A 12880-nucleotide genomic window follows, 5' to 3' on the forward strand; every position below is an offset into this window, starting at 1 on the left:
AAAAAAAAAAAAAAAAAAAAAAAAGACAGGTGCTCAGGGACCTCCAGGCGGAGGGTCCAGGCAGTGGCCGGTTCAGAACATCAGGAGGCTGAGTTGTTGCTGCAGTGTGGAGTGAGACCCTGGGACATCCAGCTGGGAAGACGGGGACCTTGGCAGGCTCAGGAGAGAGGAGCAGGAGGCGGCCGCAGTTACCCGGACTCGGGAGAGAGGGGCAGGAGGCAGTTACCCAGTTCCTCAGATTCTCCCGGATCTTGGTTCTGTCTGAGATTCTGCCTTCCCAGCTGTTGTCCTGCCTGGGGCACCAGCGCCTTCATCTTTCTCTTTTACAACGACTCCGGGGAAGACCTGATTTCAGGAGGAAGCCACATCTCCCTCCGGAAGTCAGCGTGGAAAGTGCGGGTCCTCCCCGGTGTGGGAACCGTGTGACCCCCCCCACCGCGCATCCCTCCAGTCACGGGACTCACGCCTAAAAGTAAAACCAGACGGGGGCACAGCTCTGGTGCCTGCTGGGCATTTGGCTGGCCTGCGGCTCTGAGGCTCAGGGTGGGCTGTGTCACCGGGGCTGCATGGCAGAGGCAGCATTGCGGTGCTCTCAGGCCCCAAGACCCTGCCCAGTGCCCCCTGGGGCTTATCCTGGGGATGGGGCAGCTGGATGCCCCAGGGACGTGGCGTGGTCACAGCTGCTGCAAGAAACGGTGGTGGAGTCAATGGGGGAAGGGTCTGGAGGGCTCAGGACCACGGGGCTGGGAGCCGCCCTTGGGGGCGTGGGCCCTGGACAGGGCGGAGCCTGCAGGCAGGGCTGGGGGCTGACGGCTGCGGGAGAGCCTAGGGGTCGGGGTGGCGGGGGTTGTGAGATACGGCCGAGGACAGGGTGGGAGGCGATGGGGTCCGGCAGTGCGTGGAAAGGCAGATGTGGGTCCTGAGGGGTTGCAGATGGCGGGTGTTCTCAGGAGTGGGCACAGCCTGAGGTGTTGGGTTGTGGGAGGACGTGGGGGTGGGCCCCAGGCCAGGTCACCCAGCCCGGCACCCACGCATCCCCTTCTGTCTCCGGATGGGCCTGTCTTGGGCAGTTCATAGTAGTGGGGTCACACGCTGTGTGGCCATCTGTGCCTGGCGTGTCTCACAGAGCGTGACGTCCTCAAGGTGTGTCCACGCTGTGGCCTGGAGCAGGACCTCACTGCTGTTCACGGCTGGGTCGTGTTCCGGCACGTGGATGGGCCACGCCACATGCTGGTCCACTCGCCCATCCGTGGACACTGGGCTGCTTCTGCCGACCGCTGTTGTGAGTGGTGCTGCCGTGGGTGTGCATGGGCACGTTTCTGTGTGGTGTGGAATTGCGGGGTGGTGTGGTGACTCTGGCGTTAGCCTCTTGAGGAATCCCAGACTGCCAGGCAGCCACGTCAGGTTCCGGCTCTGCCTCCTGGTTCTGGGCCCTGACTCTTGGTTGGTTGTGCCTGTTGTCCGTGTTGCTCTCCTCCCCCATCCCCTCCCGGTCCAGGTCTCCACACCCTGCCAGGTCCCCAAGGCATGGACTCCAGGTCACGTGCCATGTGTGAAACCCTCCCCTTGAAGAACCCGGTCCCCTGAGCCTCCTGGGGTTGCCGCCTGGAAGGGGCGTCCGCAGAGGTGGGGGGCTCAGAGACCGCAGGGAGGGTGGAGCTGCCAGGAGCATCGTGGTGCCCCGGGGGACTCTGACACAGGCGGGCTCAGGGCCCCTGCTGCTGGAGGGGTCCCTCAGCTATGGTGTACCCCAAGGATGGTCATGGGGTCGACCCAGAGCTGCCCAAGGTACCTCCTCCCCAAGCTTGTCCGCCGTGGGCCCTGGGCCCCGCTGTCCATCAGCTCAGGGCCTTGTGGCCTCAGAGCTGAGGAGCGTTCTCAGTGTGGAAAGGGTCAGCGTAGGTCTGGGGTTGTGGCTGCCGTGAGATGGACCCTGCAGCGGGAAGGGGTGCTGACAGGAGCTGAGGGGAGTCCCCGTAGGGGAGGGGCTGCTGAGCCCCAGGGCAGGGGATGGGCCACCCACTAGCACTGGCATGCCCCTGAGCGGGGACCCTGGCGTCGGCAGCTGCCTGGGGCCCAGCGGAGCTGTTGGTGGCCACCAGCCCACGGGGCCAGGGAGGGGTCCTGGGCTCTACCCGGATAACCTGTCTTCCAGAGGAACATACCGAGGCATGGAGGAGTTTGGGTGTCTGAGGTTGTTCTACTCAGAAGGTGGAGCCAGGCTTTGATCCTGCCTGCCTGACCCAGAAGCTTTGACAAGGATTGGCCAAGACCCCAGATCCCAGCGGGCCTGTCCCTTCCCCTAACAGGCAGTTCTGGCAAGGGTGTCGCATGTCCCTGCAGGCAGCTGGAAGGGCCGCCAAGGGTCCCAGCTCTGGTGGCAGTGGGTTGTGGCGTCCTGACCACAGGGAGCAGGCAGAGGCCGCAGACGGTCAGGACGACCTGGCAGGGTGGCCCCACTGTGCCTGACCACCTCCATCTGGTCTCTGGGACAGGAGTCCCGACCACCCGCCCAGCCCCTGCTCCCCCGCCACTGTCTCTGGAGCGCCGGGCAGAGGCGTACCTCTCCCCCACGGGATTGCACAAGTGCCTGCGTGTGGCTGTACGGCAATTACTGGAAGTCCCAGAGATTTCTTCACTCCAGGGCTTGGCCGGGAGTGGCCGCCGCCTCCCCTTCCTGCCGCCCTCGGCAGTGAGCACGCTGGGCGGACGCCTGCAGAGCTTTCCCTGCCACCACAGGCCATCCTTGGTCCCTGCACTCACCGGGTAGGGCCTGGTGGGGGCTCAGCCTGGCGGGCGTCTGGCCGTGTGCCAGAGGCCGTGGGGCACGTGGGAGCTGTCCCTGGCGTCTGGCGGTGTGGGGCTCGGCTCTGTAGCTCAGTGATGTTCTCAGTGGGGACACTGGTGTGTAATGAGCCCGAAACGAGGTCTGGACGCTTTTCCAGCTCTACGTGGCCCCTGACCCCTCTCCTCGGGAGACCCCCTGTAGAGCCCTGCTGCCTCTGAGCGACAGGGCTGGGTCCAGCGCCGCCTGGGCGCCCCTGGTTCAGAGGTGCCAGGCCCGGGTTGGACTCTCCCTCCGCAGTCTCAGACCGGCTGGTTGCAAAGCCAGGTGTGGGAGAGTCAGCCCGCAGCTCCACTGCGCACGGCTGGGGTGCCTGGTCCTATGGCTGCCCTGTGACCTGGGCAGCCCTGTCGGGCCCACCTTAATCGGTGTAGTTGGGGCTGGGGGCCGAGGAGGGCGGGAAAGGCCCTGTGGACAGCACAGAGGGGTTGGGTGGCGCTGTGGTGTGGGGTGGGGATGAGTGGGGAGGGGAAGGAGCACCTTTTGGTTCTGGCCCAGGGGGTAGCAGGAGCTGCAGCCCAGGCTGGGGCAGGTCATGCCCGAGGGAGAGGAGGCCAGGGGAGCACTACTCTCCACGGACTCTCAGGACGTCCACGTCTCTCTCTGCAGATCATGATACCGCCGCCGCCGCCGCCACCACGGAGCGAGAAGCCCAGATAGACACCCCAGCGGCCCCGGGTCCCGGAGTCCTGCTGCCTGCCGCCCGGCCGAGGACCCCACCCCGCCTGCCGCCCGATGCTTGCAGTGGGGCCCGCCATGGACAGGGATTACCCGCAGCATGAACCCCCGTCGGCAGGCAGCCTCCTGTACAGCCCGCCGCCCCTGCAGGTGAGCCCCTCCCCCAGCCCCGGCCCACCCGACAGGGTTAACAGGCGCTTGCCCCTCTCTGAGTGCCCAGGGTCGTGTCGTGCGGAACGCTGCCCCAGAGGACACGGCGTGACCTCCACCTGACCTTCCTGGCCCAGAGCCGTGCTCCACCCGCCCCCGTGGGCCCTGGAGAGGGTCCCCCATGGGGAGGCTACTCATGGCCCCAGCTTTTCAGGAAGCGTATTTGAGGCGATTCTGTCTCCTGCAGAGCTTCCAGTTCCTTTGCCGTCAGCTATAGTCGGGGGCTCGACTTCACTTGTAGGAACCTGTCAGTGAGGGAATTACTTAAACAGTGTATTTCTGGCCAAGCACGGTGGCTCATGCTTGTAATCCCAGCACTTTGGGAGGTGGAGGTGGGCAGATCACCTGAGGTCCCGAGTTCGAGACCAGCCTGGCCAACATAGCGAAACCTTGCTTCTACTAAAAATACCAAACTTAGCCAGGTGTGGTGCCAGACGCCTGTAATCCTAGCTACTCGGGAGGCTGAGGCAGGAGAATCGCTTAAATCTAAGAGGCAGAGGCTGCAGTGAGTGGAGACTGCGCCACTGAACTCTAGCCTGAGCGACAAGAGTGAGACTCCATCTCAAAAATATAAAAAGTAGGCCGGGCGAAGTGGCTCATGCCTGTAATCCCAGCACTTTGGGAGACTGAGGGGGCCAGATCACTTCAGGTCAGGAGTTTGAGACCAGCCTGGCCAACACGGTGAAACCCCATCTCTACTAAAAATACAAAAAATTAGCCTGGTGTGGTGGCAGGTGTCTGTAATCCCAGCTACTTGGGGAGGCTGAGGCAGGAGAATCGCTTGAACCTGGGAGGCAGAGTGAACAGAGATTGTAGTGAACAGAGATTGCACCACTGTACTCCAGCTTGAGTGACAGAGCGAAACTCTGGCTCAAAAAAAAACCCTTTTTTCTTCTTTTAAATTAAAAATACGGCCGGGCGCGGTGGCTCAAGCCTGTAATCCCAGCACTTTGGGAGGCCGAGACGGGTGGATTACGAGGTCAGGAGATCGAGACCATCCTGGTCTACACTGTGAAACCCCGTCTCTACTAAAAAATACAAAAAACTAGCCGGGCGAGATGGCGGGTGCCTGTAGTCCCAGCTACTCGGGAGGCTGAGGCAGGAGAATGGCGTAAACCCGGGAGGCGGAGCTTGCAGTGAGCCGAGATCGTGCCACTGCACTCCAGCCTGGGCGACAGAGCAAGACTCCGTTTCAAAAAAATAAGTAAATAAATAATAAAATAAATTAAAAATACATATACACGTGTGTGTGTATATATACATATATACACACATATATAAACGCAGATACACATATGTATACACACACGTGTGTGTGTGTGTATATATATATTTTTTTAGTTTTATGTTTTTTTTTGTTTTTTGAGATGGAGTCTCGCTCTGTCGCCCAGGCTGGAGTGCAGCGGCCAGATCTCAGTTCACTGCAAACTCCACCTCCCAGGTTTACGCCCTTCTCCTGCCTCAGCCTCCTGAGTAGCTGGGACTACAGGCACCCGCCACCTCGCCCAGCTAGTTTTTTTGTATTTTTTAGTAGAGACGGGGGTTTCACCGTGTTAGCCAGGATGGTCTCGATCTCCTGACCTCGTGATCCGCCCGTCTCGACCTCCCAAAGTGCTGGGATTATAGGCTTGAGCCACCGCGCCCAGCCAGTTTTATCATTTTTAAGACAGGATCTCGCTCTGTCGCCCAGGCTGGAGTGTAGTGGTGCGATCTCGGCTCACTGCAGCCTCTGTCTCCCGGGCTCAAGTGATTCTCCTCCCTCAGCCTTCTGAGTAGCTGGGACCACAGGTATGCGCCACCATGCCAGGCTAATTTTTAAAATTTTCTTGCGGAGATGGGGTTTTGCCATGTTAGCCAGGCTGTTCTCAAACTCCTGAGCTCAGTTGATCCGCCCACCTTGGCCTCCCAAAATGCTGAAATTACAGGCGTGAGCCACTGCACCCGGCCCTGCCTGGGGATTTTCTACCTGGATACAGAGGGGCTGCCCTCTCCTGTCAAACAGCAGGATCTGCTCCGGGACTCCAGGGTCTCCTGGGCACTCCCTAGCCCAACGCCCAGGTTGGCCTGTGGGGCGAACATCACAGACACCCCTCGGCAGTCCATCCTCAGATGGCTCTGGGCAGCCTCCTGCCATGTTCTGACCGTCCAGAGGGGGCTCCGAGCTGGGGCCAGGGTACCCCTCTTGTAGCAAGGTCCCTTTTGTGGCCCAGACCCTTCCTGTCCCCCTCACTAGTTCTTGAGCCCCTTGGGGTTGAGGCTGGATCCCCACAGCTGCCCCAGTGGAGCTCGAGTACTGGCCGTCGGTCAGCCTCCTTGGCCACCATAAAGGGGCTTGGCCAAGCCACATCCCGGCCGGAACAGCTCCATCCCCCGAAACCCGCCAGGTGCTTGTTCCAACCCAGGAATTCTATCTCAGAAACACACCCCAGGGACTGATCCAGGAGGGAGGGGAAGACAGAGCGGCACTATTTATAGCTGCAGGAAACTGGAATCTCCCCAGAGGCTCCACAGTGGGGAAATAATTAAGCGAATTATGGGATGTGGAGACGGAGGAGCCGTCTTCGAGGATCCGAGGGGGAGTGGGAAGGTGTTAGCAGTGACAGTTGGGGCCTGTGGCAGAGCTCGACCCTGGCGGGGGCACTGGACAGCAGCCACAGGGCTCAGGCCAGGGCACACCCATGCGCGCAACCGGCTTTGCCCCCCAACCCGCGTGTGAGGCTCATCCCGCCCTCCTTGTTCCAGGTTCCATCACATTTGGATACAGCGTGGACACCGCTGGGCAGGGTCCACTGAGTTCACACACACACGGCCCAGCCTCTTCCAGTGCCAGAGTATTAAATTAGAAATAAAAATACACCAGCTAGCGCAATGGCTCACGCCTGAAATCCCACACTCTGGGAGGCCGAGGTGGGCAGATTGCTTGGGGTCAGGAGTTCGAGACTGGCCTGGCCAACATGGTGAAATCCCATCTCTACTAAAAATACAAAAATTAGCTGGATGTGGTGGCTGGCACCTGTAATCCCAGCTACTCAGGAGGCTGAGATAGGAGAATCTCTTGAACCCAGGAGGCAGAGGTTGCAGTGAGTTGTGATTGTGCCACTGCACTTCAGCCTGGGTGACAGAGTGAGACTCCATCTCAAAATAAGGAAAGGAAAGAAAATCCCCAGGCAGGCTCTGATTGGCTGGCCAGGGTCAGGTGACCACCTCTGGACCAATTATGTGCTAGGGACTGTCCTCTAAAGGTGAAGCCGCACCCTCTGGCTGCCAGAGAACGTCCCAGGGAAGGCTCTGATTGGCCTGCCATGCCCATGGCACCGCTGTGGGGTGGGACTAGGATATCTGTGATTGGCAGCTCTCAGCAAAGCCACGGGCTGTGGGAGGAGGTTGGGATAGAGGCAGTCATGACTTACCCCCCATTCCAGCTCCTAGCCTGGCCTGGGCACAGGTGGAGCATGTTGGGTGAGCCGAGGACCCCTGGGTCCTCCCACCCTGGGACCCCACAGCCCCCCGTCCTACTCCTGCAGCTGCAGTTCCCTGGCTGTGGCCATGCCCAGCCTGGCCCAAGGCACCGTGTGTGCCTGAGACAGGGACTCCAGCTCATCTTAGGAGGCTGGGTTGGTCTGCAGTCAGAGTCCTGTTCCAGAATGTTCCGGATGTGCCCTGTGGCCTTGGAAAGTTCCTGTTTCTCTCCGGGGCTGGCTTTCTCTCTCCCCAAAAGGGCAGGAGGAGGGGAAGGATCAGGAGACCTGGGCTCTGGAGCCCCCGTGGCCGGTGGCCCTGCTTCCTGCAAGCCGCCTCCTCGGGACCTTCTCACTTATGCAGGAGCTCAGGATGCCCAGGCTGCCGGCCTCTGTGCAGAGGAGGCGCTGTGGGTTTTCGCTGATAAATTTATTTTATGCAAAAGCTGGAGGAGCGCGACAGCGGTCACCCCGAGTGCTTTGCCTATTTCAGGCTCTCGGGGGTCCTGGAATCCCCCACCCAGCACCTGAGGGTACAGAAAGCGGCCCCTGGCCATCAGGGCTGGTTCCCGGACAGCGTGAGGTGAATGAGAGGCCAGAGGTGGCCAAGCCCCAGGGAATTGCATCAGGGCCTCAGGGAGGAGCAGGGCTCGCGTGGGCCTGGGAGAGGTCACTGGGGGACTTGGGGCAGCAGGCGAACCCCCCACCCCCCGCCCACTCTGGAAGCCACCATGGCCCATGGTCCTGCTGGGATAAGCAGGATGATACCCCCGGCCGGTGGCGTCTCCGTCCTGACCACGGGGCGTCTGTGATGGCAGGGTCTCTCTGCTGCAGGTGGGGTTGGCCCTGTGCAGGTGGGGGCCCTGCTGAGGGGTGCCCATTCTGCAGGGCACAAGGTGTCCACAGCCCTGCCCCCAAAGCCGCAGGTGCTGACCCCAGGCTGGCTGCCGCCCCTGGGCCTGCTGCCGCCTCATGTGCTCCCCATTCTCGGGTTTTGGGGCCTGCTGTGTGCCCCACGCCACTCTCGTTCCCAAGGGCAGGCACAGTGAGCTTTTCCCAGAGAACCATGGGGTGGACATCAGCTCCTGGCGAGGGTGTTGGGTAAGCCTGGCCTGGAGTCAGACCCACCAGAGATTCGGCCAACCTGGAGCCACTTACGCCTCCACTGACCTGTGGCTGAGCCTCCAGGCCTCTGGTCACCATTGCCCAAAACAGGCTCCCGGCACCCCAACCCATGCAAGTTCTAAGAAGTCAGGGCCCCGTCCCGCGCAGCAGCCTGAGCTTCCCGGTCACACCAGCACGTCCGAGGGACCTGGAGCTGGTGTGAGGCCCTCGCCTGCCCCAGGCCCTGCCCGAGGAGCCCCCTGTGCCCACCCTGCACTGCAGGCGGCAGGTGCATGTCTCCGTCATGTGAACAGTCCAATCCTCCACCTCCTAGAATGGGGCTTCCAAGCAGGGTCCTGGGGCTAGCAGCACCGCCACGTCTTGTGTGAGATGCAGACTCCCGGGCTGCGGGCCTGGTGGTAGAGCGAGCCCTTCAGGCGGGTGGTTCAGCGCCTTCAGACCACACCACAAGCCTTGGGCGGGGTCTGGTGCAGGTGGGGAAACTGAGGCACGGGGCGGTTAAATGACTCCCCAGGAGATTCTGCAGGGGCAGGACGGGACCCTGACTGCAGGGCCTCCCTACCCCGTCGGGCTCTCACCCTGCCCGGAGGGCTCAGCGAGGCTGCACCGCCGGTCCCTCTGCTTCCCACTCACTGATGCCTGCCGTCTCTTCCAGAGCGCCATGCTGCACTGCCCCTACTGGAACACCTTCTCACTGCCGCCATACCCTGCCTTCTCCAGTGACAGCCGGTGAGTACGAGGTCCTCCCCGCTCAGCCCCCCCAGGCCTGCTCACTTCTGAAGTCACAGTTACAAACGGAGTTCTGGGTGCAGGGCGCGAGGGCTCAAAGTCCTGTTGAGGGGTTGGGGGGTGGTGTCCACGTGGTCCTGGAAGGCTCCACCCCATGGGCCAGGTCTGGGCTGAGACCACTGTTTGTTGAACGCTGTATTGTGATCCATGGCTTCCGTCTCCTCGAGAGCCCAGCTTGGTAGAGGGCGGGGACGTGTGGGCTGGGGGCGCGGGGGGCCTCCTGTGGAGGTGACACCAGGGTGGGAAGGGGTGAGAGGTTTTGTGGAGTGAAGGGAGCCAGAAGGGCACTTTTCCCACAGGGCAACAGCTGGGCTGGGTTTTGCAGGGGAGGTAGGAGTTGGCCAGGCGAGCAGGCTCCCAGGCTGTGCAAAGGACTTGGGAGCAGGTATAGCCAGAGCCTTGGGAGACTCCAGGAGACGGTGGAGCAGCTGTGTGTGGCCCGGGAATGGAGTGGATGCTTCTTTCCTGTTGGTGTTTGCAAACCTTTCTGTGCAGGAGGAGAGTGGCCCCCAGGCGGTCCCTGCCCCGGGGGCAGCTCTGCATAGGCCACTCAGACCCAAGACCTCTGGCTCCCCACTAGGCAGAGACCTGGGCCTGCTGCCAGCCCTGCTGGAGAGAAGCCTCTGGAGGGAGAGCCCGGGGGAGCCTGGCGGGTGGGAAAGAGGCCCTGGGGACGGCAGCCACCCGCCTCCCGAGCGCAGGAGCCACGAGGGCTGGAGTGGAGAAGGGCAAAGAAGACTCCCTTCAGCAGTGCCCAGTGCTCCCAGCCAGCTGCATTTTTTTTTTTGTTTTGAGACGGAGTCTCGCTCTGTCGCCCAGGCTGGAGTGCAGTGGCGCGATCTCGGCTCACTACAAGCTCCGCCTCCCAGGTTCACGCCATTCTCCTGCCTCATCCTCCCAAGTAGCTGGGACTACAGGTGCCCGCCATCTCGCCCGGCTAGTTTTTTGTATTTTTAGTAGAGACAGGGTTTCACCATGTAGACCAGGATGGTCTCGATCTCCTGACCTCGTGATCCACCCGTCTCGGCCTCCCAAAGTGCTGGGATTACAGGCTTGAGCCACCGCGCCCGGCCAGCCAGCCGCATTTTACTCCTGGAGTCTGGAGAGAGGTGCCCTTGGGTGGGGGGTCCCCAGGACCCTCTCCTTGCTGTGTCCTCTGCCATCCTCAGGGTGACAGAGGGCGGGGGCCCCTACCTGGGCCTTCCTGGGAGGACGGCAATCCTGGGTTTCTGCCCGTGGCGCTGTCCTCCTTCGTGGCAGGAGTGAGGTGTGGGCCAAGGGGCCTGTGTGTGGGGGAGGGACGGCCAGGTGGGGGTTCTGAAACGCCAGAATGAACCCTTAGAATGAGTCCTGCTGATGGAGCGGGGAGGGTGGGATGGTGGCCCTGGACACACCCCCGCCCACCAGAGAGCCGTTCCTGAGGAGCTAGGCCGGGCTGTGTCCAGTGGGGGTGGGAGGGCAGCTCCAGGCTTGACCACCAGACCCCTGGAGGCCCCTCCGTGTGTGCAGCGGAGCCGTGGGTCCTGCCGGGCCTGGGCACACTCCAGCGGGGCCTCGAGGGGCCTCTGGCTGCGGCCACGGGGGAGCAGTTGTGTTACTGAGGGAGTGGGTCCAGCACCCCCACGCCCACTCTCACCTCCCCCGTCTCCCTCCCCTTTCTCCCTCCAGCCCGTTCATGAGCTCCGCCTCCTTCCTCGGCAGCCAGCCCTGCCCAGACACCAGCTATGCCCCCGTGGCCACCGCCTCCAGCTTGCCACCAAAGACCTGCGACTTTGCTCAGGTAGGTGCCCCAGGAGCTCTCTGCGCTGTGGGGGGCAGGCTGGAATCTGAGCCGCCTCTCCAGCTGCCCTGCGACCTCTGACCTCTCGCGCTCACATCCGCCTGGGACTCAGCGATCTCGGCTTCGCCCCCTAGCCACAGGGTTTAGGTGGGGCAGTGGGAGCCCGGAGATGTGGCTTGGTTTTGGGGAAGAGCCAGTGCTTGTCCCTTTGTGTCAGCAGTGAGCCCCACCTGGCCTTTGGGGTCCCTGTGAGCATCTGGGCAATGTCACAGAGGGAGGTGTGGGGACGGCGGTGCTGGGAGAGACCTTGGCAGCCGTCGCACCGCCCCCCATGGCCCTCCCTCGGGGCGGGTCCAGACCCTCTGCACGCTGGTCCCCCATAACAGCCACCTGAAAACAGAACTCACACACCAAAGGAAGAGAACCTTCAACCTCATTCTCTCCAGGGTCACTGGGGGCTCCCAGTCTCCCACTGTGGCATCAGGCGGACCCCACCCCCATCCTCACAGCCTCCCCCAGGGGGTTCCCAGTGCCCCGCCTTCCTCACGGCAGCTCTGGAGCACCCAGTGCCACAGAGATCGGCTTCCCTGGGACGGTTCAGATACCGCAGCCTCTCGTGTGGGACCCGGGGCCAGGGGCTGCTGCTGGCCCGGACCACGCCCAGGGCCTGCTGGGGAGCGAGGGTCACGTGGTGCTCACCTCCCCGCAGCCTCCGCTTCCCCCTGTGTAATGGGCATGTGAGATCTGCCTGGGCCTCAGAGCTCGTGGGGGGATGGGCACAAGCCGGCCAGATCCGGAGAGAAGCGGTCAGGTGCGGCTGCAGCAGGATGGAGCCAGTTCAGGTCCCAGGGCTCACCCAGACCCAGGCCCTGCAAACAGCTCGCCGGGTGGACCCTGGGCCCACTTCTCCCCACTCAGGGCCGTAGCAGAGCGGGGCAAAGTGAGCCGGACCCTGGGTCTGTGCTGGGGCGACTGGGTCTCACGTCCGCCCCCACCCTGGAGTCTGTGAGGGGACTTTCCTCGGAAGTAGGGTCTTTTTGGATGTCATTGGGTAAGGATCAAGATGAGACGAGGTAGCCCTGAAATCCAGCACACGGGTCCTTGTGCTGGGACACGCAGAGGACCCTTGTCCTGTGTGTCTGAGGAGTCTGAGACAGGAGAGACGGGAGCTGGTGCGACACCGGAGGCAGGCTGGGGCGGGGTGGCCACAGGTCAGGGTCACCTGGATCCCCAGGGGTGGAAGAGGCAGGTCAGAGCCGGGGGAGGGAGCGAGGCCTTCAGACACCTTGACCTCCGACTCATGGGCTCTGGGACGGGGAGAGGGTGGACTGCTGTCCTGTAGCCCCCAGTGTGTGGCCTGGAAATTGGCCTACCCGCTGTGGTCGGCGGGGGGCGCCCCTGCTCATCTGGGAGCTGAGGTCAGCAGGGTGCACACGGGAGCTCTGTCCTCACCCGAAGTAGCCCTGGACCCCCGTGTGATCTGGTCCTGGCCAAGGCGTGGCGAGCTGCTGCCCCATGCCAGCCGGACACAGGAGGAAACCGAGGCAGGGGAGGCGCCCGTCCAGGACCGGCGTCCATGCCGCATCCTTCAGAGGACACAGGGGAGGAGCCCGGGGTGTGTCTGATGGCGGCGGCCCCTTCCTCACTGCCACTGCCCTCCTACCAGCCCCTGCTCAGCCTGTCCTTGCCCCTCCCCCTTCTTCTCTTTCACCCCTTATCTGCCTCTTTCTCTGTCTTCCTTCTGTCTCGCTCTTCTCTGTCTGTCCCTCTCCCTCTCCCCCTTGCTCCTAGTCTCTCTCTCCCCCTCTCTTAGTCTCTCTCTGCCTGTCTCCCTCTCTGTCTCTGCCTCTCTCTCCACCTCGCTCCCTCTGCCTCTGTCTCCCTCTCTGCCTCTGTCTCCCTCTCTGTCTCTGTCTCCCTCTCTGTCTCTGTCTCCCTCTCTGTCTCTGTCTCCCTCTCTGTCTCTGTCTCCCTCTCTGTCTCTGTCTCCCTCTC

At 62.4% G+C, this 12880-nt stretch overlaps 1 protein-coding gene across 4 annotated transcripts in view; it reads left to right on the forward strand.

Annotated features, from left to right (window-relative positions):
• SBNO2 (strawberry notch homolog 2) overlaps nt 1-12880 on the forward strand; it is a 69122-nt gene that overhangs the window by 16736 nt on the left and 39506 nt on the right. For 3 of the 4 annotated variants that reach the window (XM_023192729.2, XM_023192734.2, XM_023192731.3), the window contains exons 2-4: nt 3455-3673; nt 8972-9045; nt 10774-10885. In XM_023192729.2, the coding sequence (XP_023048497.1) occupies nt 3581-3673; nt 8972-9045; nt 10774-10885 (279 nt within the window). In that variant the 5' untranslated portion in view covers nt 3455-3580. Of the gene's footprint in view, nt 1-2658; nt 2767-3454; nt 3674-8971; nt 9046-10773; nt 10886-12880 lie in introns of those variants that run through there. The other variant, XM_023192730.2, reaches the window with a different exon arrangement.

This window comes from Piliocolobus tephrosceles, chromosome 21, assembly GCF_002776525.5.
Source record: "Piliocolobus tephrosceles isolate RC106 chromosome 21, ASM277652v3, whole genome shotgun sequence".
Lineage (NCBI taxonomy): Eukaryota > Metazoa > Chordata > Mammalia > Primates > Cercopithecidae > Piliocolobus > Piliocolobus tephrosceles.